This window comes from Poecilia latipinna, unplaced genomic scaffold (assembly GCF_001443285.1).
Source record: "Poecilia latipinna isolate Pla-1442-1.1 unplaced genomic scaffold, P_latipinna-1.0 Scaffold1366, whole genome shotgun sequence".
NCBI classification, from domain to species: domain Eukaryota; kingdom Metazoa; phylum Chordata; class Actinopteri; order Cyprinodontiformes; family Poeciliidae; genus Poecilia; species Poecilia latipinna.
This window is the reverse complement of record NW_015113982.1, coordinates 270,045-295,800: the sequence shown is the minus strand read 5'-3', so window position 1 is coordinate 295,800 and position 25,756 is coordinate 270,045. Positions and strand designations below refer to the sequence as shown.

At 38.3% G+C, this 25,756-nt stretch overlaps 2 protein-coding genes across 3 annotated transcripts in view; both read left to right on the top strand.

Annotated features, from left to right (window-relative positions):
• The first annotated feature begins 1,816 nt into the window (after positions 1-1,816).
• abcc12 (ATP-binding cassette, sub-family C (CFTR/MRP), member 12) lies at positions 1,817-18,160 on the top strand. The gene is made up of 26 exons (XM_015056221.1): positions 1,817-2,158; positions 2,232-2,405; positions 3,151-3,298; positions 3,777-3,925; positions 4,086-4,193; positions 4,870-5,091; positions 5,169-5,240; positions 5,371-5,495; positions 7,436-7,508; positions 8,111-8,314; positions 9,168-9,302; positions 9,448-9,544; positions 9,871-9,921; positions 10,584-10,682; positions 10,789-10,892; positions 11,607-11,804; positions 11,895-12,121; positions 12,208-12,345; positions 12,534-12,723; positions 12,813-12,902; positions 14,071-14,260; positions 14,343-14,502; positions 14,589-14,667; positions 15,697-15,810; positions 16,767-16,931; positions 17,578-18,160. Exons 1-26 carry the CDS (start codon positions 1,817-1,819, stop codon positions 17,668-17,670), a joined length of 3,747 nt encoding a protein of 1,248 aa, XP_014911707.1. The 3' UTR covers positions 17,671-18,160.
• A 3,497-nt stretch (positions 18,161-21,657) lies between these two features.
• The window catches only part of LOC106962071 (myocyte-specific enhancer factor 2A-like), a 60,445-nt gene continuing 56,346 nt past the window's right edge, over positions 21,658-25,756 (top strand). The window contains exons 1-2 of one of the 2 annotated variants that reach the window (XM_015056231.1): positions 21,658-21,791; positions 21,887-21,990. The gene's annotated coding sequence lies outside the window, so the exon portion shown is untranslated. The remainder of the gene's footprint in view (positions 21,792-21,886; positions 21,991-25,756) is intronic. The other variant, XM_015056230.1, reaches the window with a different exon arrangement.

Sequence of the window (25,756 nt, the reverse complement as noted above, 5' to 3'; positions counted from 1 at the left end):
GAAAAACATACCGTCATCCTCCTACCACTTCCTGTCGACTTCTACGTCTTTTCCACCTGGCTGTTGATCACGTGACTTGTGTGATGTGCAAAAGTGTTTCCATTGCAGTTTTGCAAAATACACAAATTTATATGGCTGAAAAATCACCTCATTCCAGCACAAAAACCTTTTGTCAAAAAAAAACGTGTTTTTTTTTTGTTTGTTTTTTTTTTTTTCACAGAACAAGCGTTTCCATTAAGTACATTTATTTACATAATTCCAATTTGTGCAATTTTAGCAAGATAAATGAAACTGGTCTTGATAATGAAAAATTTACATTGATAGGAGAGGCTTCTTCTGAGATTCTCTTTCATGTTTTAATAAAACTAAACCTGAAATGAATTACACTGCCTTGTAAAAGCCAATGTGACAATCTGTTTTGTCACATTGGAAATACAAAGATCAATATGTTGCTTGTGGTAGGCAAATACAGTAGTGCATAACTGCAAAGTGGAAGGAAAATGCCATCAAAGTTTGTCTTTACAAACACATTTCTACATTTGTATTTATTTATCTACCTACTTAGAAAATCTAGGGACTCACATTTTTGCCCACATTTCTTTGCAAAATAGCTCAAGTTCATTTAGATTAAATGGAGAGCACGTCAGCATTGTCATATTTAGGTATGTGTTTTAATTAGATTTAGGTCTGGGCTTTGACTAGGCCATTCTAAAACATAGGTATTCTTTGATTTTCATTCAACCTTAGCTCTATTTGTATGTTTATGGTGCAAAAACACAAAATCTTACCAAGTGTTTATATTTAGATTCTTGTGTCAGTATCTTACAGCACTTTAAATTAAATAGGTTCCATTAGAAGATTTCTTTAAACCATAACATGTCAGGATCGGTAGTTTTCTGTGTTTATTTTTGAGTAGTTTCCATGTTTATTTGTTATCGTGTTTCCCTGTGAGTCTCTGTCTCTGCGTTTCCCCGTTGATTGTTCCCAGATGTGTCTCGTTCCCTTGTTTACCTCCCTTTGTATTTAAACCCACCTGTTGTCTTTGTCTGTTGTCGGGTCCTCATCTGTTTCGGTCCCCTGTGCTGCCAGTGATTTTGGATTTTGAGTTGTTCTCCTGGTTCTTCATTAAATCATAATTTTCATCATGACTACCTGGGTTCACCGGTGTCGCCACCCACCGGACCGTTTTCTGTGTTTGGAGTTTTGTTTGGACTGAGTTATTCTTTTTCTTTGAACTCTGGCCCTCCATCCGTTGCCCCTCCGCCCACCCTGATGGGTTGTTTTTTGTTGTATTTTTTGGGGGCATCTGGGAGCTGCCCTTGAGGAGGGGGTGCTGTTGTGTTCTGTGTTTTCTGTGTAGTTATTTTTGAGGTTTTCTGTGTTTAGTCCTGTCCCTGTACTGTCTTCCCCGTTGATTGCTTCCCAGGTGTGTCTCATTCCTTGATTACCCTCCCTGTGTATTTAAGTCCACCTATTGTCTTTGTGTGTTGGTCGGATCCTCGTCGTGTGTTACCGGTCGTGTTTGTCGTCAGCCTGTTTCCCTGTGGACTTTATCATTAAAATAATACATCTTCATTCTGACCTGCCTGTGTCTTATCTCACCTCACCAAAACCCGAATCATGACATAACACAGGAAAAATGTTGTTGGAAGTGAAATAATCTGCCAGGAGCACCAGCATTTTTTCAACATTCAAGAATTATGTACTGAAAACAAGTTCCTGTATCTTGCTTAAAAGTAATGAGTTCTTTTTATTTTACTCAGACATTCGCCCTAGAAACTAGAACAAAACTACTTGTTTTTGCAGTTTGTTTGATATGTTCAGAGTAATATATGTTACAACACATTTGACTTTGGAACTTGACGTTTCCTCGCAACATGCCTGTCTTACTACGTCTCAACATCTTCCTGTGCCCCCTCAGGGCATCCTGGTTAACAAAATCCTGACCTACATAGAAAGCCCAGAGAAGTCCACGGTGGCCCACGGCGTCGGCCTGGCCGTGGCTCTGTTCTGCACCGAGTTCCTCAAAGCTTTCTTCATCTCCCTGATGTGGGCGGTCAACCTGCGGACGGCCGCCAGACTGAAAGGAGCCTTCTCCTCTATAGCATTTCAGAAAGTCATCTCTCTGAGGGTGCACAGCGGGATTTCAATGGGAGAGGTAAAGCATGATGCAATCACCAGACGCTGTAATTACGGAGGATTTGAAATCCGCTCGCTGTCTCTCCCGTTAGATGATAAACGTCCTGACCAGCGACGGCCACCGGTTGTTCGAGGCGGTGCTGTTTGGGAGCTTTGCGATCTGCGCCCCGGTGATCTTCATCGGATGCATTGTGTTAGCCTGCTTTGTTCTGGGTTACACTGCACTGACAGGGGTCTGCATCTACATCATCTTTGTCCCCTTACAGGTCAGCAGCTCGCATCACAACCCCGGCTTAGTTAGTTTTATCTGAGCATTAACTAAGCAACAGTAAGGACAAAGTGCATCCCTTAAAGGATGTTTTTAGATAAAAGGTAAAGAAAGAAATTGAATGTCAATCTATTTTTCCAGAATATGTTTCGACCAATAGAAAGTAGCTGTATGCGTAGCACTACTTTAACATATTCCTGCTCAAGTAAGAGTTAAAAGTAGCGACTCAAGTACTGATCATGACATCATCAGACGGACCGAAATACAAAGTTATGTGGAAAATATTTGTATTATCAATTAATCGATCAAGCTTATTTGAATAGCACGTTTCAGCACTTCAAAGTGCTTTACATCATAAAAACACAAAAGTACAAAGTCATAGAACAGACAGCCAATAATTGAAGCACTAGATTTTATCAAGTGCTGTTTTAAAGAGCAAAATTAAACTAATTCATATAAATAACATAATTTCAAAACCACAAAATGAAGCAAAATCCCATTTTTTATTCCCAAATTAATTTCTTTCTATATAAAACTGACGAAACTTTAACAAAAACATCAAGTCTGAGTCAGATGAATCCTTGGTTAAAACAAGCTTGTTCTTCATTCAGTGAAGTTGCTCACAGTGGGTAGAATCCAGACATTTTTACTCAAGCAAGAGTAGCAATACTACATAATAAAATTACTTAAGTGAAAGTAAAAAGTACAGTAAAAATACTCCTAAAATCAAATTTCTTTTGCAGTTTTTCCTGGCAAAGCTCATTAACAAGTTTAGATGGAAAGCCATGCAGCTCACAGACGGCCGCGTCCGCACCATGAACGAGATTCTGAACAGCATCAAGCTCATCAAGATGTACGCCTGGGAGGAGTCCTTTGAGAAGAAGATAGCAGGTGAGTCTGGTGTTTGGACAGAGTCTCACAAAAGTGTTTTTATTACACTTTGACTTTTTACACATTCTGACTTCAGTGTAATCTTATTTAGGTTTTTATGTAGTAAAACATAGATCACCCTCAAGCAGCCCCGTGATCATGAAATGGATCAAAAATGTCACTATTTATTTATTTACTGAGTCAAACTGTTGCTCATTGTAACTAATAAAGCTCAACCTTAGAACAGAGTCTGTTTTACATGAGCTCAAGCCACACACAGATGAACTCTATTTACTGACGAGGTGACGTAAGGATTATTTTTATTTAGGGCCATCAGAGTAAAACAGGTTGAATAGAAAGGCACAACACAATTTTCAGAGTTTTATTTGTAAAAAATTGTTGAAAACCATGTATGATTTTCCTTCTAACCTATAATTCTCCCCGCCTCCTAAAGGACATTCTGTGGTACTACATGACAGAAACGTTATCTTCCTTCCAGGGTTAAGAAAAAAGGAAAAGAAGCAGGTTCGGTTGGTCAGCTACATCCAGAACATCAACACCAGCATCTCCAGCATCATCCCGACCGTCGCCACCGTTCTCACCTTCCTGGTGCACACTCTGCTGGGTTTGTCGCTCACCACGTCCGACGTAAGTGTAGCAGCGGGCAGCGCCAGGGGGTTTGTCGTGTGGGGGGTTGTGAAATCAGCAGTTATCACGATTCATGTCTGCCAAGCAATTTTCATTTAGACTCGGTTTTAACCCTGCCAGGGGTCATATTGATTTTGTTTATGTTCTCTGATATCAACAGGCCTTCACTACCATCGCCATATTCAACGCCATGAGGTTCTCTCTGGCTCTGCTGCCACTGTGCGTGAAGGCTATTGCTGAAGCCGCTGTGTCCCTCAAGAGATTAAGGGTACAGTTTTAAGCAGCTGCTTTCTTTTTAAATGTTTCTGCACAAATCGGTGAACTTCTGTGCTTTTTTTATGTTTATCACGTAAGATCCATGTAATTTAAAGGAAGTCAGTGATAGGCACTCTAAAACCGATATAGTGATATGGATTAAGAATTGTATTGCAATATTGTTTGGTACTATTGAGATAATTAAAAATTATGATAAATTAAACTATTGTTTGTTTTTTGTGGTAACTGTATGCCGCAGCATTCATAGCATCAAGTGTTTTTGGACTTATTTACTTAAACAAAACTCCTACTTCTTGCACAAAAATATTTGTAAATTAGTTTTCTCTTATTTCAAGTGTACTAAGATATTTGCACTAGAAATTAGACCAAAATATTTGGTAGGATTTTGTGTTTTTTGGGTTGCCAGTTACTTAAGATGCGTGACTTATGTCACTAAGCTGCACACAGTAACTGCATTTAATCAAATTTACTGAAATCTATTGCCAACAAACACTGGAGAAAATTGTTTAAAAAAAACTTTTTCAATAATTCCATTGATTTTGGCTTTTATTTAATTGACAAAATTTATTGAGACAATGATAAATCAAATTCTTTTCACTGTAAAAACAATTGTTTACGATACGCGATACGATAAATACCCCTAATCCGATGTATGGCTGCTGTTTCAGAAAATCTTGCTGGTCCAGAATCCCGAGCCCTACCTGGAGCAGAGGAAAGACAATAACACCGCTATAGAGATGAGAAATGCAACTCTGTCCTGGACCAAAACTACCAGCAGGCCGGACCTCCCCAATCCCCAGAATGGCCAGGTGAAGGACCACAAGCAGGACGAGACGGGTCAGAGTGAGAGCTTACCGACGCTGAAGAACATCTCCTTCACTCTGCCCAAGGTCTGCAGCAAATCCGGTGAACTTGTTGTGGACACCGCTGAAGGGCAACTAAAGGGCTCTGCTTTTGCTTCCTGAAGGGCAACCTGCTGGGCGTTTGCGGCAACGTGGGGAGCGGAAAGACGTCGCTCATTTCCAGCATTCTAGAACAGGTTGCTTTATCTTTTTCTCAGAATTTCTACAGATTATTCCCGTTTCTTTTCACTCCATCATGCTTTCCCCTCTAGCTACCCAGGTTTGTAGCGCTCCTGCAGTCTAAGTGATCTTCTGGTTTTCTTGCAGATGCACCTTCTTCGGGGCTCCATCACAGCTGATGGGACGTTCGCCTACGTTTCCCAGCAGGCCTGGATTTTCCACGGAACAGTTCAAGAAAATATTCTGATGGGGGAAGCTTTCAATCAGGCCAAGTAACTACACGTCTGGGGTTGGGAATTCATCTCATCGCTTATTATTTATCATGATAAAATTCTTATTGTGATAACTTAGTTATCATTATTTAGATAGTTTTAAAATTTTCCCCACTGTTATTCAATGAGAGTATCAATAAATATCAATATATTTGAAAATATGATTAAAGGCGGTTATTCAGTTTAGTGATACAAATCGCTCTTGTTTAAGTGTCTAGTTTGCGAAAGAAGCGCTTTATAAATGGGAATGTTTTTCTACAACAGTGTTTGTGCTTGAGGGGCCATGATTGCTGTATCATGCAGTCACAGCCACACAGACCTAAAAACAAAGAAATAAATACAGTTTATTGTCACTTTTATTATTAGACAGGTCCATATCGCTCAACCCTTCTGCACTACTAGTTACAGAATAAACTCAGAGTGTTGTCTAAACATATCAAATGATAATCTATGCTAGGTGTTCTGCGCTAACACAAACCAAACGGACAAGCTAACGTTTAGTTTTTTTTCCTCTAAACACAGTCTGCTTTGGAGGTTATGTCACATGAAAACTGTATGACTAGGAGAAAGGGAAGTCTGATCTGTCACGGCGGTTAAACGAGGGCAGAGGTCATCTGTGTTATCTGACAGCTTTATGCTAGCATTAGGCCAACTGCTGATCTGTACATAGTGAGACCTTTATGGGGAGAGACTTGATGTAAGTTAAGATAAGAACTGTAAGAAATGTACGAGATAAGCTGCGGGTAGATAATTCTCGGGATAAATGTGTTTATTGGTTTAAATGTCTATATTTCAAAGAAAGGCAGCTGTTATCACTGAGGCAGCATAAAGCCTGGCTAACATTCAGATATAAAATGATATAACGATGCTTTTCTTTATTTTCTGGCATATATCCCAATGTTTTTATGATTGTTCCATTTTGTACAGAGCTGGGAAAAAGTATTTGCCCCATTACAGATTCATTTTGCTTTGGATTATCAAGCAAATTTTAATAACAGCAAAAGATTAAACACAAAATCCAGTTTTCTGTTTGAAAATGTAACAGGAAGTTGCATTTTTCTGTTACAGCACTAGCTATATGGCCTACTCTTCATTGCAAAATTGTTCTACATTAGTCTAGTTGTAATGTACATTTAAGCTCTTTCCAAAGCATCTTAGCCGGATCCGACCCCAGAATTTGACTAGGCCATAATTCTCTTTTCTCAGGTGATATTTGCTAACGTGCCTTGGATGATTTTCCTGATCCAAAGTAGCCGCAAACAATCACACTCCCACTATGTTTAAGTGCGTTAATGTTACTCCAGATGCAAGTTACATCTGTCCTGTGTGTCATACGTTACGGGACACACATCTTCCAAAAACCATCAGGAAACGTGAGCTTGGTCTTTGAGTGTTTTTGCCCAATTTTTTGATTATTGTTGAATCACGGGCACTGACATCATCTGCATTTATATCACAAATGTACGCAAATCTTTGTCAGTATTCCGCTAACATTGATAAAACACAATTTCCATTGCAGTTTTGCAATGGAAATTGCAAAACTGCAAAATTTACAGATTTTCTATATGAAACTTGTTCCTAGTGGTGAAAAGTTTTTATTGACAAATGACAAAATTGCCACAATTCTATAAAGTCAATTTGTTTTTTCAAAATGTCAAATTGCGAAATTACATGGTCAGTGGATGTGCAGCTCATGACTAGCAGAGTTTCAGAGGTCTACAGGGCTTTCAATGTTTTTTATGAAAAAACAATGACAGCCTGAGTAAATACAAATTAGCAGCTTGTCTTTGATTGTATTTTTGTCTTATACAAAAATCTTTTTGTTCTGAAACATAAAGTGAAACAAAAAAGCATAAAAGGAAATCCGCATGTGGCAAAAACAGTTTTTCACAGCGCCGCAAGTGTCAAACTAAAAGCCGTCATGTGTTTATGTTGTACAGATACGACCGGGTTTTGGATGTGTGCAGCCTCAGAGCTGACCTTAAGATACTTCCATATGGAGATCGGACTGAGGCAAGTGATCTCTTTAACCTTCTTCTGCCAGTGTTCCTGTTTTGGGTCTGACCATAGATATAGGAGTATCTACACTCATTTTGAATCTAAATTTGACTGACAGGAATGTCAGGTTTATTAAAAGTGTTTATTTCTGTGCACTAAACATTTGCATGAATTACTGCATCAATGTGGCATGAAGGGGGAACACGAGCTTTTGTGACCAGTTTCCCGTCAGTGTGGACAGGAACCAGATCTTGCTGGAAGATTAAATCAGCATCTTCATCTCCACAGCTGCACCTTTCCTTTTTTTTTCCTTCCACTTAACCTTTTGATGAAAAAAACATTCAACTTTCTTGCAACATTCAAATTTTCTGAGACACTAAACTTTGGGTGTTCATTATCCAGTAGCAGTAATCATGAAAATGACAAGAAATTGAGGCTTGAAATATTTCACTCTACGTGTAATGAATCTACATAATATGGGAGTTTCACTTTCTGAAGTGAGTGACACAATACTCTGTTGTTTGTCTGCACAAAGTCCCATTTTCAGGTGGATTTTTAAAAACATTTATTGGGGAGAAATGTCATAGTTCTTATGTTGCCATATTTTTTTTTGTCAGATTGGAGAACGGGGGCTGAACCTGTCAGGAGGACAGAAGCAGAGGATCAGCCTGGCCAGGGCCATCTACGCCAACAAAGACATCTTCCTGCTGGACGATCCGCTGTCTGCTGTTGATGCCCATGTGGGGAAACACATTTTTGAAGAATGCATAAAGAAAGAACTTCAAGGAAAATCCATCATACTCGTCACACATCAACTCCAGGTAGGATCATACAAACCTTTTGACAAGTGGGACAAAAACTGTCGAGCTGAAGGTAATTGAGGGCCACAACATTTAGATTTTTTTTTTTTCATTTTTATTTTTAATTAGAAAACAAAAGATGCGTCTCACTTTTACCTGCAAGAATACAAACATGCAACATTTAATAAAATGGTAAAAGTCTGATTTCCGTAGAGGTATATGTTTTATGTTGGTTTGAAACATAACATTTTACAGGTACACACACATTACAAACAGTATCCTATCAGTTTTTTTGATTATTATTCAAACAAGAACAGAATGTGGATTTGTTCTTGTTCTTCAAGAACTTGAGTAAAAATCATTGGATGTTTGTGGATTTTGTTTACTATGATTTTAAAATGGAAAAAACGAAAAATATGTCTGACATGAAATTATTTCTTTTGACACCTTATTGCAATAGATGGATGCTACTGCAGTAAATGGAAGACAAATTTTGGAAAACTGACAATTTCCAAAACTTGGAAATTGTCAGGTTTTTCTTTTAACAGCAATCCAAAGCCGTTTTTATGTCTCACATTTTTAATGATATACAGATTTTTTTTTAATTGTGTTTAGTGTTGAGAATATAAAAGGAAGAGATAATAATAATAATAAAAATCACAATAAACTTGCTATTCTAATTTAATAAAATTTTGTGTGTGCCAGTTTTGACCATCACAGCAAAAAAAAAGTTTGGACACCACTGACCTAAATGAAGTTGTGAAAAATGCTATGAAAATATAAAATGCTTTCCAAGTATTACTTGCAACTCCACTCATTTTGTTTTTAAAAGAAAGGCTCTAATTAGGCGATTGTTGTGGCGTGCGTGTTGCAGTATCTGGAGTTCTGTGACGACATCCTGGTTCTGGAAGAGGGCGAAGTGAGGGAGGCCGGGAATCACCAGGCACTGATGAAGGCCAATGGACGCTACGCTCAACTCATCAGCAACTACCAGATGGAGCAGTCGGAAGTGAGAGCGTCACAAAATGTTTTTATGAACCAGATATACGCCCCTCTTCACTTAGACTTTATCGTTCTGCAAGCACGGGGTATTAAACGGAAGAATCAGCTGTAAAACAAGCTGTAATCGCCGGGTTCTTGTTTGTGAATGTCAGGCACAGAAGGAGGAGGAAGAGGAGGGCGAAGATGAGGTGTCCCACAAAGAGGCTGCTGAGGTCAGACGGCGCGCTGACAGTGGGATAGTGAACCCTGGTATGAAAACACAGATGATCTATTTCTGTGGAACATGACAAATAATTGTTGGTAAAAAGTAATTATTGACTTAAAACAAACTCCTATATCTTGCTGAAAAGTTACTTATAAGTTAGTTTTGTCTAATTTCAAATGCACTGATATATCTGCCTTAGAAACTAGACCAAAAATGCTTGGTAACACATACTGATGTCATGCTAGTTAGCTCCTGGGGAAGTTTGTATCTTTAGGAGTTAGCTTTCTTCTAAGAGTAGCATGTAAGTTAAGCTGAGTTTTATAACTGCTGTAGTCGTGATCGAGAAAATAACATCTGTGCCTCTTTTCAGCTTTTGACATGTCAGATGAAACTGATGATGGGGCGCCAGCGGACCAGAAGCGTAAGTAAACAGAAATCAGTAGACTCTGATGCTGACCCAACAGTTGGTTCAAGGTCCAGACCAACGATGCAGAACAGTCCCTACATGGGAGACCAGAACCTTAAAGACAATGATTCACAAAGTTTAATTTTTGCTTTAACTTCACAACACAGGTTACTTTAATTTGTTCAGATTTTCAGTCATGTTTCAGTCATGTTTTCTTCTACACTGCCATTGGCAGTGTAGAAGAAAATAACTTATGTCCAACTGTTGTTATCTTATTGTGATGTTCATAGAAGCAGGTTTACCTTTAATTTTAACAACCATGACAAAATGAAGAAAATTAGAGGAACACTGAATATAAAAGCTCCAAAAACAGCAAACTTTTATCAGAACAGCTATGCAGAAAAACTTACGTCATAAAGCAGCACAGATGATCCAGAAAGTGAATGAGGGAGAATATATGTAGTTTTATTAAGGACTATAGTAAAAAGGGCAAATAAAGGCAAAATCAAGACATATTGAGAGGGTTATTTAGGACCTCTGGTGGGTAAAAGAAGTGTTGCAAGGAATGAATAAAGCACAAAAAATGTCAGACAATGGCAGATTCAGCATTAGGCTGTACAAATAGAACATGTTTCAATCAAATAAGGACTTTATTTGATCATTTTGTTCCCGTTCAGCCGCTGTGACGGGAGAAGATCAGCTGGTAAGTCAGGAATCCTCCACAGAGGGATCAGTGTCCTGGAGAGTCTACCACCAGTACTGCCAGGCAGTTGGAGGTCTGACACACACAAAAACACACGCACACACACGCCAAACTCAGCAGCAATGTTCTTCAGATATCCTCTTCACGGCTGGTTTTATTTGGTGAAACTTTGTCTGCAGGTTACTTCGTCACCTTCTTCACCATCTTCATCATAGTCCTCATGATCGGATCCACAGCTTTCAGCAACTGGTGGCTAAGCTACTGGCTGGGGCAGGGAGACGGGGTGAGGAAGTTTGTCTTTCCTGTCACACATTTTCATTTTCAGTCACAAGTTTTCATGAATTCTTATAACTAGAGATGCATCATGCACAGTTTTCCCAGCCAATATCAATTCCCGGTTTTCCCATCCTGGTGGATCCAAACTGTTTGATTCCAAAAAGGAAAAGAGTGGAGCAGGTGCTTTCATAAAGGATGTAGTTTTGAATCCAAGAAATGCAGAAATTACAAGTTCATTCATATTTGTGGACGAAAACATGTCTCCACCATGGATTTAATTAAACTTAACACAATTGCATCATCATTGTTGTTAGAAATAGCTAGTGTGAGTAGAAAGATAGCTAGCTATAGCTAGATAAAGAGCTATATTTTATGTTTGGTGCAATAAAGTTAGATAAATACATAGTAAGCCAGCTAGCTATTTATGTGGCTAATAATAAGGTAGCTGGCTATTTATCTAGCTTAAATATCTAGCTAGTTATTTATCTAGCTAGTTAGATAAATAGCTAGCTAGCTTGTTAGATAGATATCTAGTTCTTTGTCCAGCTAGCTAACTGTTTATTTGCAATAGCAAATAAACAGAAAATTTATCTGGCTACCATATTAGCCAGATAAATAGCTTGCCATATATTTATCTAATTTTATTGCACCAAACATGAAATATATTAAACCTATTTCTAGTCTTTGCTCCTCTAATATCTTTATATTTTCTTTTGTTTAGTCCAATTCAACTTCTAACTCTGGAAATATGACTTCTAAACCTGGTGATGTCTCCCAAAATCCCCGCCTGCACTTCTACCAAATGATTTATGGAGTGATGATCCTCGTCACGGTGGTCCTTGCTGTTATCAAGTGCTTTTTTTACACTCATGTCACACTGAGAGCTGCCTGCAAACTCCATGACAGTATGTTCCGAAAGGTACTGTGGAAAATCTGGACTCAGCAGAGATCAGCTCCAGTGGATCTGTTCCTTTGTCAAAAGCGAGAACATCGTTTCCTATCTTCCCAGATTCTTGCCAGCCCAATGAGTTTCTTCGACACGACACCTACTGGACGAATTCTCAACCGCTTTGCTAAAGATCAGGAGGAGTTGGACTCTGTGCTTCCTCTCCACATGGACCCTTTCCTGCAGTTCTGTCTCCTCGTCACATTCACCATCATCATCATCGCCTCTGTTTTTCCCGCCATGCTGGCAGCTGTGGTTGTCATGGGTGTTTTGTTCACCCTCATCCTCTTGTAAGTCCAACACCAGTCAGGCCAATGTCGGGTCAGAAAGCTGCAGGTTAAAAAAATTGGTCTCTTATTGGAAGATTTTTTTTCAGTGTATTTCAGAGAGGCATTCGTCAGATGAAGAAGATGGAGAACATCAGCCGCTCTCCGTGCATCTCTCTCACTACCTCCACCCTACAGGGCCTCAGCACCATCCACGCCTACAACATCAGGGACAGCCACATAAAACTGTAAGATATCGTCAAGCGATATCTCTCTGACAGACATCTTGGTACTGATCTACAATGTACAGCACCTTGCAAAAGTATTTTTACCCTTCCAACACCTTAAAACTTTTGCCAGGCACTTTCAAATTTTGTCAGATTGTCAAAGTTTTGTGTCACCGTTTTACCTTTTTTATGTTTTGGTCAAACTCTAGGTTCAAATCTCTGAATGACATCAACTCCAACCATTATTTACTGTTCCACTCCGGCACACGGTGGCTCTCTTTCTGGTTGGACTTCATGGCCGCCTCCATGACGCTGCTGGTGGCTCTGTTTGTGGTGCTGAGCAGCAATGACGTCATTAGTCCGTCTCTAAAAGGCCTCACCATGTCTTACACCATACAGGTAAATCTGGACAGCAAACAGTTTTGGGTTTCTTTTGGTTTTTGGATCCTTCAGGCTTGTAGCAACACTGAGTTCTGCATGTCTACCAGCTGACAGGCATGCTCCAGTATGTAGTGAGGCAGTCAACTGAAGTGGAGGCCAGGTTCAATTCGGTGGAACGACTGCTGGAATACATCACGGTAAGAATCCTGATTAAAGGGGACGTATTATGCAAAACTCACAGTTTGTACTTCCAGTTGGATCTCTACTGCATCTAAAAAGAGCCCAAGCACTTAAAATAAAAAACACTTGGTCGATTTTGTGGTGTTTGTAAAACGGCCCGTTTCAAAAATCAAAAACCTCCAGAATGTAACGTCACAAATCAGCGGGCACTGCCCCTCACCTAGCAACTCCCAGCAAAGCCCAGCTTGTCACCTAGCAACCCAAACCGAACTCCAGCATGTTAGTTAGTTAGTTTACTCATTTCATTAAAAACTAAACAATTATATACAAATAGACCAAAAATATATTTAAACAATAGAAATTTACAAAAACCGAAACTAAGCAAACTGAATTCTAATTCACATTATTCTATTTCACATTTCACATTTCTTACAATTTTTACCATACTTTTAAATATGTACATTGATCTGGCATTTTTAATATCAACTCCTTTCCTTCTTAATAAGCAAAGCGACTCCACCACCTCTTTTCTTGCTTCTGTTCATATGACAGAGTTCATACCCAACAATATCGACATTATTTATATTTTCATCATTAAGCTAGGTGTCTGAAAGTGCTATTATACCAAAAGTTGTATTTAACTGTTATAAATAATCTGTTATTTGCATTCGCATTTATACTTCTACTATTAAAATGAATAATAGAAAGACCTCAATTTGTCATGTCTGTATGACAAATGGTTGCAGGGAATGGCTGAAAAGTGTTTTGTTGTTGACTTATCATCCAGAATCCACTTTTTGCATTCTTGTTGTTTGTGCAGAAAGTTGCACTTCTTTTCAAAGATGTATGGTTATATAATTGCGTGTCTGTTTGCAGCCATTTTTATGTGCGAGTATAAACATTGAGTTGAGGAGGCGTGGCTAGCAGCAGATAGTTTGGATTTAAAGTGACAAGAGGCCCTAAAACGGCTCATTCTGAGAGGAGCACAGAATAGGCAGAACTGGCAGACTGAAATCTCATCTAAGAATGAGTTTGTGCAAAAAAATGTAATGAACATGTTTTCATAGCTCACAGACCGGTTCAAGGAAGCATAACAGGTCACCTGTAAGAAAGCACTTCATCATCCTGGGGTGTCTAATAACACTTTTCTCTAAAGGGATTTCTTTTATTTGATTCCACATTCAGACCTGTAAGTCTGAGGCCCCCAGACACATAAAGGGGGCTAAGATTCCTGACGGCTGGCCCAAAAACGGAGCGATTACCTTCCATGAGTACAAAATGAGGTACAGAGAGAACACGCCTATCGTCCTGAATGGGCTCGATTTCACCATCCAGGCTGGAGAGAAGCTGGGCATCGTGGGAAGGACGGGCTCTGGTAAGCGGGCTTCCATCCTGCGCCGTCACCATAGTTACAGAGCATGACTCAGCCCCTCCCTCCCCCTGCGCTCCGTCTACAGGGAAATCCTCCTTAGGCGTGGCTCTGTTCAGACTGGTGGAGCCGGCGGGAGGGAGCATTCTTATTGACGATGTGGACATCGCAGCCATCGGCCTGCGGGATCTGCGCAGCAAACTCTCCATCATCCCCCAGGACCCGGTGCTGTTCACTGGCACGGTCAGGTACCCGCTACTCACACAAGTTTTTTGACAGAACAACCACTGCTGTGTGGACCAGTCACCAGTTTACCCACTATGTTTACCCACAGGTACAACCTAGATCCTTTTAATCAGTATACTGATGAGGAGATCTGGGCGGTGCTACAGAAAACCTACATGAAGGACTCGGTATGTTACTAAACCGCACAACTCTTTGGACTCATTGGAGTTTATAAAAGTATTAATTCTAACCTTCTTAAATAATTTACCAGTGGTTTTTACACAGTAGCTATCGGTGTTTTCTGCTTTTAGTGGTAATCAGAAGAGGCTTCAACATCAGTAAATGCTAGCTAGCTTGTTCTACGTTCTACGCTTTGCTTCATACAGATGATCTGGACCCTCGACTTGCTAGCTGGAGGCATGGATTACATTGAAGTTTTAAAGAACTGGATCTCATTTTACCCAGTCGTTAATGTTTTGGCATTGCATAAGGCGTCAGTTTGATGAAGCTTACCAGAAATTGCTTGTTCTGTAAACAACCCCGTAGAAAGTAGAGCCACAACATCTTTGTCAGCATTAAAATGTTTTAAACATTCGTCTTGGTCTAACTTTAATGGCTTAATATTTGGAAAGCAAGGCCAACATCGACTGAACGTCTGCGTTCACTTCCTCTGCTGCTATTGCTAAAACTACAGGCAAACTACAATTCTAAAACAGAAAAACTATGTCATCATTCACAACTTCTGCTGATCACTGATTCGAAATTGAGTTCAAAGAAAGAAATCCCAGCCGCGCAATGAAGTGAGATGAGAATCGAGCAGAATTGCATAAGAAAGCAATAGTCAGGCTAACTAAATGCTAATTTGGCTGTGAAATATATCTAATCAGCTCAAATGACCAAAGGTACGGTTCCAGCACCTTGACGTTTGCTCTTATAGAGAAGGTTTAGACAGCCATAATTCCAATGTGGTAAACAACTTAAAGCGTGATCCAAGCTTTTTATGCAAGAATAAATGTGTCTTCACAAGTGGAACAAATAAACATGACTAAACGTGAAATTAAGTTTTAAATGTCAACTTCTTTAAAACAAAAGGTATATATTACAGTTAGTTTGTGCTAGCTTTATGTCCCGTAGATAAAGCTAGCACAAACTAACTGTAATATATATACTTACGGAAGATAAAGTGTTAAATACATTGTGCCTGTGTGTTTCCTCAGATCTCCAAGCTGGACGGGACGTTGCAGGCTGAAGTGTTGGAGAATGGAGAAAACTTCTCTGTCGGTGAGAGGCAGCTGGTGTGTATGGCCAGAGCACTTCTTCGCAACTCCAAGGTCCGTATGCGTGGGCATCCATATGCCTACACTATCACCACAGTAATCACACCCCCTTAATATTGGCACAATTTGTCACGATGTGGCACTGATATTGAGAGACTAGCTCAACATAGTAGTATATAATTTTGCAATTTAAAGAAAGATATTCAGGAATAATGACACCAAAAGAAATCAAAGAAAAACACATTGTCCTACATACAGAATACTTTGTGTTGAGGGGGAGTTAAACAGCAAATGCTTATTGTTGGCAGCATCAAACTATGGGAAGTAAAGAGAAGTTTTTTAAAGGCTGCAAAATCAGCCTTTAAAAAAAAACAATGGGTCATGAATTAGAATGACCCAGTCAAAGTCCAGACCTAAATCTAATTGAGATTCTTTGACTAGACTTGAAAAGGATTGTTTTTACCGATGTTCTCCATTTAATTTTAGCAATTTTGCAAAGAATAGGCAAAAATATTAGTCTGTCGATGTGCTGGTAGAGACACGAAGGAAAATAACTACAACGGGGGAAATGAAAGCAAATTCAGCAAACTGTGCAAACATTGAGTCATTTTCTTCCTAATCCACATTGTTTCACTCTTTTATTGGTCTATCAAAGAAAATCCCAAATAAGTACACTGAAGTTGTCTTTTTGCATTGTAAGACAATGGGGAAAATATTCATGTTTTTTTAACTATTCTGTTGCAGATCAAGTTCAGTCAATCAAGTTAACTTGAGTGTAGCACATTTCAGCAACACAGCGGCTCAAAGCTCTTTGTCCTAAAAACAGAAAAAACGCCATAAACACATTGTAAAACTAGTGACAGACATTACATTTTGTCAAGTTCCACCATCAAAATCATCAATGCTCATCAAATATGTTGTCAAAGTTCTAGTTATTATGAATCACAAGTGGATTTTAGTCTTGATTTAGATCTGAGTGGGTGCCTCATCCTCCATGGTGTGCCTGACAGATCATTCTGCTGGACGAGGCCACGGCCTCCATCGATTCAGAGACGGACGCTCTGATCCAAAACACCATCAAGGAGGCCTTCCACGACTGCACCATGCTCACCATCGCACATCGCATCAACACTGTGATGTACGCAGACCGCATTCTGGTCATGGACGATGGAAAGGTGAGCTACATGGAGACGACGAGGAACGCTTTTAAGAGTCTCGTCCCTACGACAGCACACTACGGCAGATTTAGTTATTAAAAAAGAGGGGTAAAGTCTTGCCGAAAACTCAGAAATTTTGAGATCAATCTCAGAAATTAAAAAAAAAAAAATGTAAAAAGTGGAAATTTGAGAGTTTGAGAAGTAGAACGTTGACTTGAAAAAACTCAGAAATTTTGGGATTAATCTTATAAATTTTCTAGAAAATCTTAAAAGTTTCTGCCTACAACAAAATTTTGAGATCAACCCCAGAAAATTTTGAGGTAAAAATCTTAGAAAAGTCAAACCTTTGGAGTTTCAAATGTCAAAAATGTTCTACTTTTTTTTCCACAACGTCTCAAACTCAGTTTAATCAGAGATTAATCTCAAAAATTTTTTCTGAACTTTTCAAACTCAAAAATACATTTACGCATTTTTCTTATTGAAAATTTCTCAGTTTTTTCTTGCAAATTTACAACTTTTCATATTCGGAAATGTCTTTTCTTTTCTAAAAAGGACATTTTTTTTTTTTTTTTTTGGCAGAAATGTATTTATTTATTTTTTCCATCTCCAATGGCCCTAACTCGCCGCTGTGCGTCCCCTGACTCGTCTGGCTTTGTCTTTTCAGGCAGCAGAACTGGACCCCCCAGAAGTGCTGAAGCAAAGACCAGACTCCTTGTTCTCCTCACTCCTCACTGCTGCTAACACTGTGAACACATAAAACCTCCAGAGTCACATCATCGAGCGCAGCAGTAACTCATAGCAACAGCTCTTCATCACTTAGCCTTATGTCAGTCGGTGCTGTAAAACTATAAAGTGGGAAGCTGAGCTTAAATCAAGTGTGGCAGTGAGGGAGAGATCAGATGTGGGAAATATTAAACTTTTATTTTTGTTTTCTTGGCTGGGTAAATAAAGGTGTACTTATATCACAAGTGTTCCAGGAAAAACAATGTTAATGTTCATTCATCAGTTTTTGATCAGCGTTTGTGTGTATTTTATTTATTGCTCCCTGTCACTTTTGCAAATGTCATGTAAATGTTGAGAGTAATGCAGAATACCAAGTGAAAACGTATACATTTTTAAATTGCCACTGCCTTTGAAAACACAAAAGGCTCCCATGTATCGTAAAACCGACATCCGTTTTCTGATGAAATGTACAACAGGGCTCTTTGAACAAACTAGCAATAAACACTGCAAATTTGTAACCTTGAGTCGTCATCAGCTTTTATTTTAAAGTCTAGTTTAAAGGAAGAATGGCGAGGAGAAAGTCCCCAAGAAATCCTGTTTGAAGTTTGCTACAAACTTCAGATGAGATTTTTTTTTGACCTATTTAAAGTTTCCATCCAGTCTGAATTAGCTCCAGTTACTTTTTGTAGACCAAAATGATGCACCAATGAATGAAAGTCAAATAAAAAAAATTAAAAAAACACTGGAGACATTCACATAGCATTGCAAAATTTTAACAAAAGTTGAAAGAGTTTGGATACTTTTGAAAGGTTGTGAGTTTATTTTAGCTCAAAGAGGAAAACATTGTGTTTGTAAACCAAATATTAAGCAATAAAAAATGAGAGCAGATTGAACCGAATCACTTTTCAGTTCTCAAAAAGGGGGGAGATAAATTTTCATCAAAGAACTCAGTTTGAGATTAATCTGAAGTTTTCTAGAAAATATTGAAATTTTTGAGTTCCAAAAGTAGAACATTTTCAACTTTTGTCAATTTTCTGAGTTTCAAAAGTCAAAAAGTTTTGACTTTTGAAACTCAAAATTTTTCAACATTTTTATTTTTCTAAAAAACTTCTGAGATTAGTTTCAAATTTCAGTTTTTTTTTCTAGCAAATTTTCCACTTTTGTTACTCTGACATTTAGAGTTTTTTCTAGAAAAAGTCAGAGACTCAAAATTTCTGAGATTTTTGGCAGAAATCTACCCTTTTTGTTCTCAATTTCTATCTGTGAGGGCCCTGATATGTGCATCTTTACACCAGAGACGTAAAAACTCAACAATACAAAAGAAAATGGTGAACAGAAAAGAAAACTACTGGTTTCTGAAAATGAAAAGTCTGTTTTCATCTTTCTTAGCGCCACACGATGGCGCTATAACCTTCTATATTCTGAAGGTGCTATTGGAGGGAATAACTATAAACTCCACAAAGGCACATCACTCCACTGAATTATAAAAACTACTTTAAACCATTAAAATGACTCTAATGAACTGAATCGCTCTCTAATCCGTTTTGACTCTCATGACTGCATTTCTACTTTTGTGTGAACTCTCCCGATGAACTTCTGATGGTTTGGTGTTGCAAGACAGATGCTCCCTTTGTTCCTCTTTATACCCCGCCAAAAAGAAAAAGAAAATAAAAGATTAACTTGTCGTGCTTTTCCAGCTGAAGCATCAAAGCAAATAAAATTAAAGAACCAAGATTTAAAAAAAAAAGGGAGAGAAAAAAAAGCCACTGCGAAAATAAGAACATTAAGATGGTCACGGCAACTCAGACAAGACACAAGTTCTGCTTATACATATTGGAGTTGAATCTCCCCTGCAGCTCCTCTGGAACAACGAGGAGCTCAGTAATGTGCCCGGAACGTTTCCGGCGGCGTGGCCCGCACCAAGCCCGCCGCTGCTGCCTCTCCATTTGCTCTGGTGACCTCACAGTCACAAGCTTCTCCTGCAGGCTGAGGCTGGATAAAATTATCAATAGATCAGTTATTACCCTTGGTGTCTACATGCGATCATGCTGAGTTGTGTATTCTCCCCAAAAAATAAAAAAAGGGAACAACTTTCCAAACATATTATTTTTTTTTCTTTTTTTGTACTTCTCATTTTCTCCTTGGTGCTACTTTGTGATTATTTTATCGTTTCTGTAAGTCGCTTGCAAGGATTTTTCTTTCTCGGCTGTGTGACTCTTTCGAATGGAAATAACGTCCTTATTTAAACTCCCTTTGTTGTGATTGTTCTCATTCTGAAATGAGGGAGGAGAAAAAAGACAAAACTGGGAAAGGTTTTCCAGAACAATGCTAATGGTGCAGACCTATCAATCAATCAAGTTTATTTGTACGGCACATTTCAGCAGCAAGGCAGTTCAAAGCGCTTTACATCATAAAAACAGAAAAACACAAAGTCATAGAATGCACTCAACAAACAAGAAAACCAGTAAGCATTGCATTTTTGTCAAGTGCCATTGTTACACATCAAAATGTTTCAAAAGCAACTCTGAACAGCTGGGTCTTTAGTCCAGATTTAAAGGAACTCAGTGAAGAAGAAGAGTCGTGACAGCAACCATTTAGTTTCACGCAGAGAAACAGAGCAGCAAATGTTCTGCTTGTTTGGTGAGTATTAATAGAAATACTCAGAATCAGTGTTTTGTAGACCCAGCGAGAGTATACTGTAGGTACCAAGAGAGGAACTGTGCGCTGGATGAGGAACTAAGTTGTCCAAGTTGTCCGGCGAAGGCCTCATGGGTTTCTTAGAGAACATTAGCGAACAAACTGCAAAAAGAAGACCGAGGAACTGAGCAGGTAGAAGAAGAGGGACAAAGTTGTGGAGAAGTTTCAAATCAAGATGAGCTTTGTAGCAAAAACCTACCAAGACACGGCTGCCTAAAGCAAAGAGAAGCTAGAAAAAGCTCTCAGACTGTTGTGGAGGATCAACTTTCAGCAGGATGACCGAAAAGGCAGAGGTGACATCATCAAAATTCAAGCGTATTCATGTTGACCCAGTCAAAGTCCAGACATAAATTCAGGAATATTAAGGCTTGACAATGACTTTTTACAGATCTTCTCCATGCATTTAGCCTGAGTTTGTGCCTTCAGAGTAGAGTTGGGCATTTATTGTATCGTTTATCATTTATCATGATAAACTTCTACTCGTGATTTTGATTTATCGCTCTCAATAAATCCAAATTATGTTTAAAAGCCCATAAAACTCTCCGTACCGTCAGGATTGTTAGTTTTACTACTTTCCTCCACTTTTTGTTCAAGGGTGTATCAATAAATATCAATACATTTGAAAATAAGATTAAAAGCAATCTCTGTGTACATTACAGTGATACACATCATGCTCCTTTAAGTGACTGGTGTCCTAAAGAAGTGTATTGCACATTATTTGTTTTTCAAAAACAGGATTTGGGTTTGTGGATCTATGAGTTTCCTAAAAAAGTAATAAATAACTTGTATCGTCACTTTTATCGTTATCATAATAGTACCACAAAATGTCTGTTAGTCTGTTGATACATTCCAATTAATAATGAAACAGCATCAATTAATATCACTCAAATGAAAAAGTATGATTAAATGCAGCTAACTTACTATGTGCTGCTGTTTAGTAATTTAAAATCACACTTTATGTAATGGGTACGTTTATTAAAAGTAGTTTTTGTACTGAATACTGAAAATACTTAACTTCTTATCGCCCACTCTCAAAAATAACAATAAAATACTTCTAAGATTTTGGCTGTTTCAGCATGACAAAGTGTGAAATTGAGTGTTAAGACGTTTGTAAGTGCACAGACGTGGATGTGGATGGATGAAGGAAGGTGTCTCCAGATATTTTCATACACATTTTGTTTTTTAAATAGTTCAGGCTTTATTTTGTCCCTTTTATTTAATTTTCTCACGTGTAATTTTCAGACCCACTCTTACATGATAAATTCATGTTGGACGTCTGTGTGCGGACGTAGCTGCACGCTGGCTGCGAGTGGGCGGAGCTAAGCGCGTAGCTGCTTGGAGTTTGTCAGTTTCCTAAATATAGCGGACGGACATTGTCAGTGTGTCTGTCTTTCTCCCGGGAGCGCTTAGAGATAAAGACGGCATTTATACAAGCTGCTTTTGGAGGGGGGCAAATTGGTAAGTGGAGCAAAACGCCGTTTTTATTTTCTTTTTTCTTTCTTCTATTTTTAATAAGTGAAAGTCCGTTTACAGGGCTGCTTTCTGTGCTGTAGGGAGTGCAGGGGAGGGGACCGCTACACTTCATCCACCGCTCCGATACAAGTCTTGGTTCAAATATGTCACTGTGTTTCTAACACTCACCTTAACACGCTTTAATGTGAGTATCGCATGGTCGGTGCTGTCGCGTGCCGGAGGATGAGTTTCTGTACATGCTGTGATCAGCCGATACATCAACAGGATCAAACACTAACTTATTACTGACACGCGCTAAAGTAGCCACTCAAACACTGCTTCACACCAAGGGAATCACTATGACGACCTGACGAAACGGGTTAGAGCTCCGGGGAATAGTTGTTCAACTCACTGAGAGAAAATAAATAAATAATCTCTCTCTCTCTCTCTCTCTCTCTCTCTCTCTTCTATGTGATGCATCGGACCAATCTAATAATAAATTTAAATTTCCATACATTGCGACTTGAGAGTTAAGATAAAATGCAGCCCAATTGCCTAATTTAGTTTATAATATCAAAAAAGCAATGCAATAAATAGAAATTAAATAAATTATAAAGAAAAAAGTAATCATACAATGAATGGAAATCCAATAAGGAATTGCTTTTCTGCCTTTTGGATAAGATCAAGCATGGAAATCCAGTGAGGAGATATTTTTCCCCAGTTGTAATGTATTGAATCAGTTGTTTTATCATAGTTTTTATGCTAGTATGGTAGCATAAAACTAGCATAGTAGTAGTACACTAATATGCCACCTGCTAGTAGTATACTGCTACTAGGACACTATTCAAATATGCTAGTTTCATACTAGTATATTCTACAAGGTAAAGGGCAACTACGCGTCACTTTTAGGGTTAAAATTTAAAGGCAGTGGAAGCAAAAATGTGTCGCACCAATTGAAAAACCATCCTTAAAACTTATTTACTGAAATTTGTAATAATTATTATATATTAGCTTTTATTATGTAACCATGTGTACTCCTGATGTATAAGGTTGGATGATGTGACAATGTTTCACCATGAGGGATTGGAACAGGATGATTAGTTGCCAGATTAGAGAGATCGTGTTGTCGTCCCTGCAACACATTCATGGTCATGCTTTTCTGCTTTTCTTTTTTAAATATATGTTTATAATAAAGCAAGACTGCAAATAATGTCGTCAGTGTCAATATTCTTTTCCTTTTCCATGGCTATACAAGGTTACGTTTCTTTTTTTTCCTTTTTCTTTTTTTATTAAAGTTTGTCCTACCACTTCTGTTTTGGGAATGACTCTGTTTTTAATATGTAAAGGAGAAGATTTGCTGACACTTTGGAGTTGTTTTAATGAGATGTACGTGAATGAACCGTCTGTTGAGACAATAGTATCAGTTGCATCTCGTGCTGCGGAGCGTTTTGGGCTGGTTGACTGCTACAGGCAGTTGGATTTGGACTTTATCTGATTTTTTTCCCAGTGATGTTTACATTCAGCTTGTTGTTCCAAGGTAGTAATTGAGCTAAGTTCAGACTGAGCTACATACCTCACTGCTAGTGAAAAATGTGAGCGCTGACATAACGCTTTGGTTTGGTCCACCTTTCTTTCTGCACTGGAGTTGCTTGAGAAATCCTGATCATAAATAGCAGAGTTTAGCGATAGCTTTAAATTCTCTGTTTTCTTCTGGTGTCACTTTATAAATTTGCTCTTTTAAAAGTTTCATTGAGCACTCAGTTCCACGTGTAAACAATTTGCATATGTTCTGGTATAAAACAATCTGTATTTGTTCGTTCCTGATTGGAATTAAAATTAAATGGTATTAAAATCTGTTCAAAGATGTTCCTTCAGCTTCGCCCTCTGTTTGTTTTTTCACATTGGGAAATTGTAGTAAAGGACTGCTCATGATTATTCTAAGATCATATGTTTTTTCATACTGCTAAAACGCACTCATAAATGAACCAACTACACATAGCGTAGCATATGACAATATATTCATTTACCACAACAAAAACAAGAAAGTCTTGTTGACCACAAACCTGTAAATCATAAGCCTTACACAATAATAACTTTTGCTGGATGATAAATTGCCTCAGTAGGTATTGTGTTAAATGATAATATTGTTGCTTTGAGACCATTTTCAAGTAATATTAATAATGGCATAATAATACAAGTTCGCCCTGTCATATAAACTTTAACTCAGTAAAGAACTCACAACATTGGAACTGCAGGACATTTAAAATCTCCAGAATAAAACTCAACAATCAAAACCAATAAATAATATGGAAATAAAAAAGTACTTACAACCGAAAAAATAAAATCTCTGCAAACAAAATTTACTTTCAAAAAATATTAATCGTCAGAGTGGAAATTATTGCGCTCATTTTAATTTTGCATACGATTAACTGATTAGTTGTTTACTGCGACAGGCAAACGCCAAAGCAACGTACTTTTTTTCTTGCACAAAGAAAATGTTAATTTGATTTTAGTCTAGATGAAACCTGAACTGGTGCTTCTCAGCAGTGTTTTACTTAGAGCGCCGGTTGTTCTCCTCTCCAAATGCTCCGGTTGTTGCATCATTTACAGTGTTGCATCGGCTCTCCAGTACACAGTTCCTCTCATGTTCTTGAAGCAACAGTGCAAAGAGTTTAGACTAAATTGTCCAGATGTTCCCCAAAACATCTGCGTCGTTCATGTGTGAAAACTGCTTAGCCCTGTTTGCAGATCTGTGGTTGGAGCTGACAGACTAATAAAAACAGAGGGAAAACTTTACCATCAAAGGGAAAATGAGTCAATTACCGTAGTTGGGCAGTATATGCCGCTGCTGTTTAAGGGCTTTAATTTAGCCCTTTGTGATGGATTTTCTGCACAGAATGGAACCCATGAATCCCCCATCTGCAATATATTTTACGACCAATTAGAACGAGGCATAATGCTTACTAAGGGCTTTTTTCAAAAGTATAGTTATAATACAAATTTGAGGGATTTGTGTAACTTAAGTTGATCTGAATGTCCTGCCAGCTAATGGTACGTAGTTGGTATTTTCAGATGATCTCCAATTCCCCACCACGCTCTTAATTTCCTCCCCTTTCCACAACATCGACTAACAAAAAAAAAAAATCATTACATGCTAGCACAACTGCTATGGCTCCATGTTCCATGTTAGAGCTATTTTTTTCCTCTACGTAATCTGCTGAATTGTGACAAGCCTTTGAGAGCATTGCAAAAAAAATGATTCTGAGCTCTAGCAGCTTGATGTGGGTCTGAGAGCTATATATTGCCATTTTCTGATTACAGTGGTCAGAAGAATGAATATCTGTAACAACTGATTGTAGTGAATTCAGTCAACTCTATGAAAACATTTGATAAAATTACTTTGCTCTGATTTTTTCTTTTTTTTTTCTTTTAGAAGTTTCCGACAAAGTATGAAATTAAACCACAATATTTTTGAGCTTTGGTTCTAGAGGTGAAGCCACAATATTTATCTAGGAAAGTATTATTTGTTCCTGTCCGTATGACTTTGCTTGACTTTGACTCTTATCCTGAAGTAACAAGCTAACATTTCCTGAATAGGAAAGCTAACATTTTGAGGGCGTTGACTATAAAGTCTTCTACTTGGTCACGTAAACACTGAAGAAGCTACCGTCACTTTTAAATCACAGGTGTGGCTGAGTTTTTATGCCAGGTAGAGATACAAAGACAAAATACAAACAATTTGTTAAGCTCTGTAAGAAAATATTGCCATACATTTTGCCTGGCTAGCAACACTGAAGCTAGCATCTGAGGTTTCTTCAAGTGATAAAGGATTATTTAAATGTTTTTTGTTTTTTTTTAAAGGGTACATATAATTTTTTACAATTTTTTTCTTTTCGGCCTGGCTCAGGACTCTACAACCCCTGGCAAAAAGTATGGAATCACCAGTGTTGGATGAGCAGTCATTCAGACAT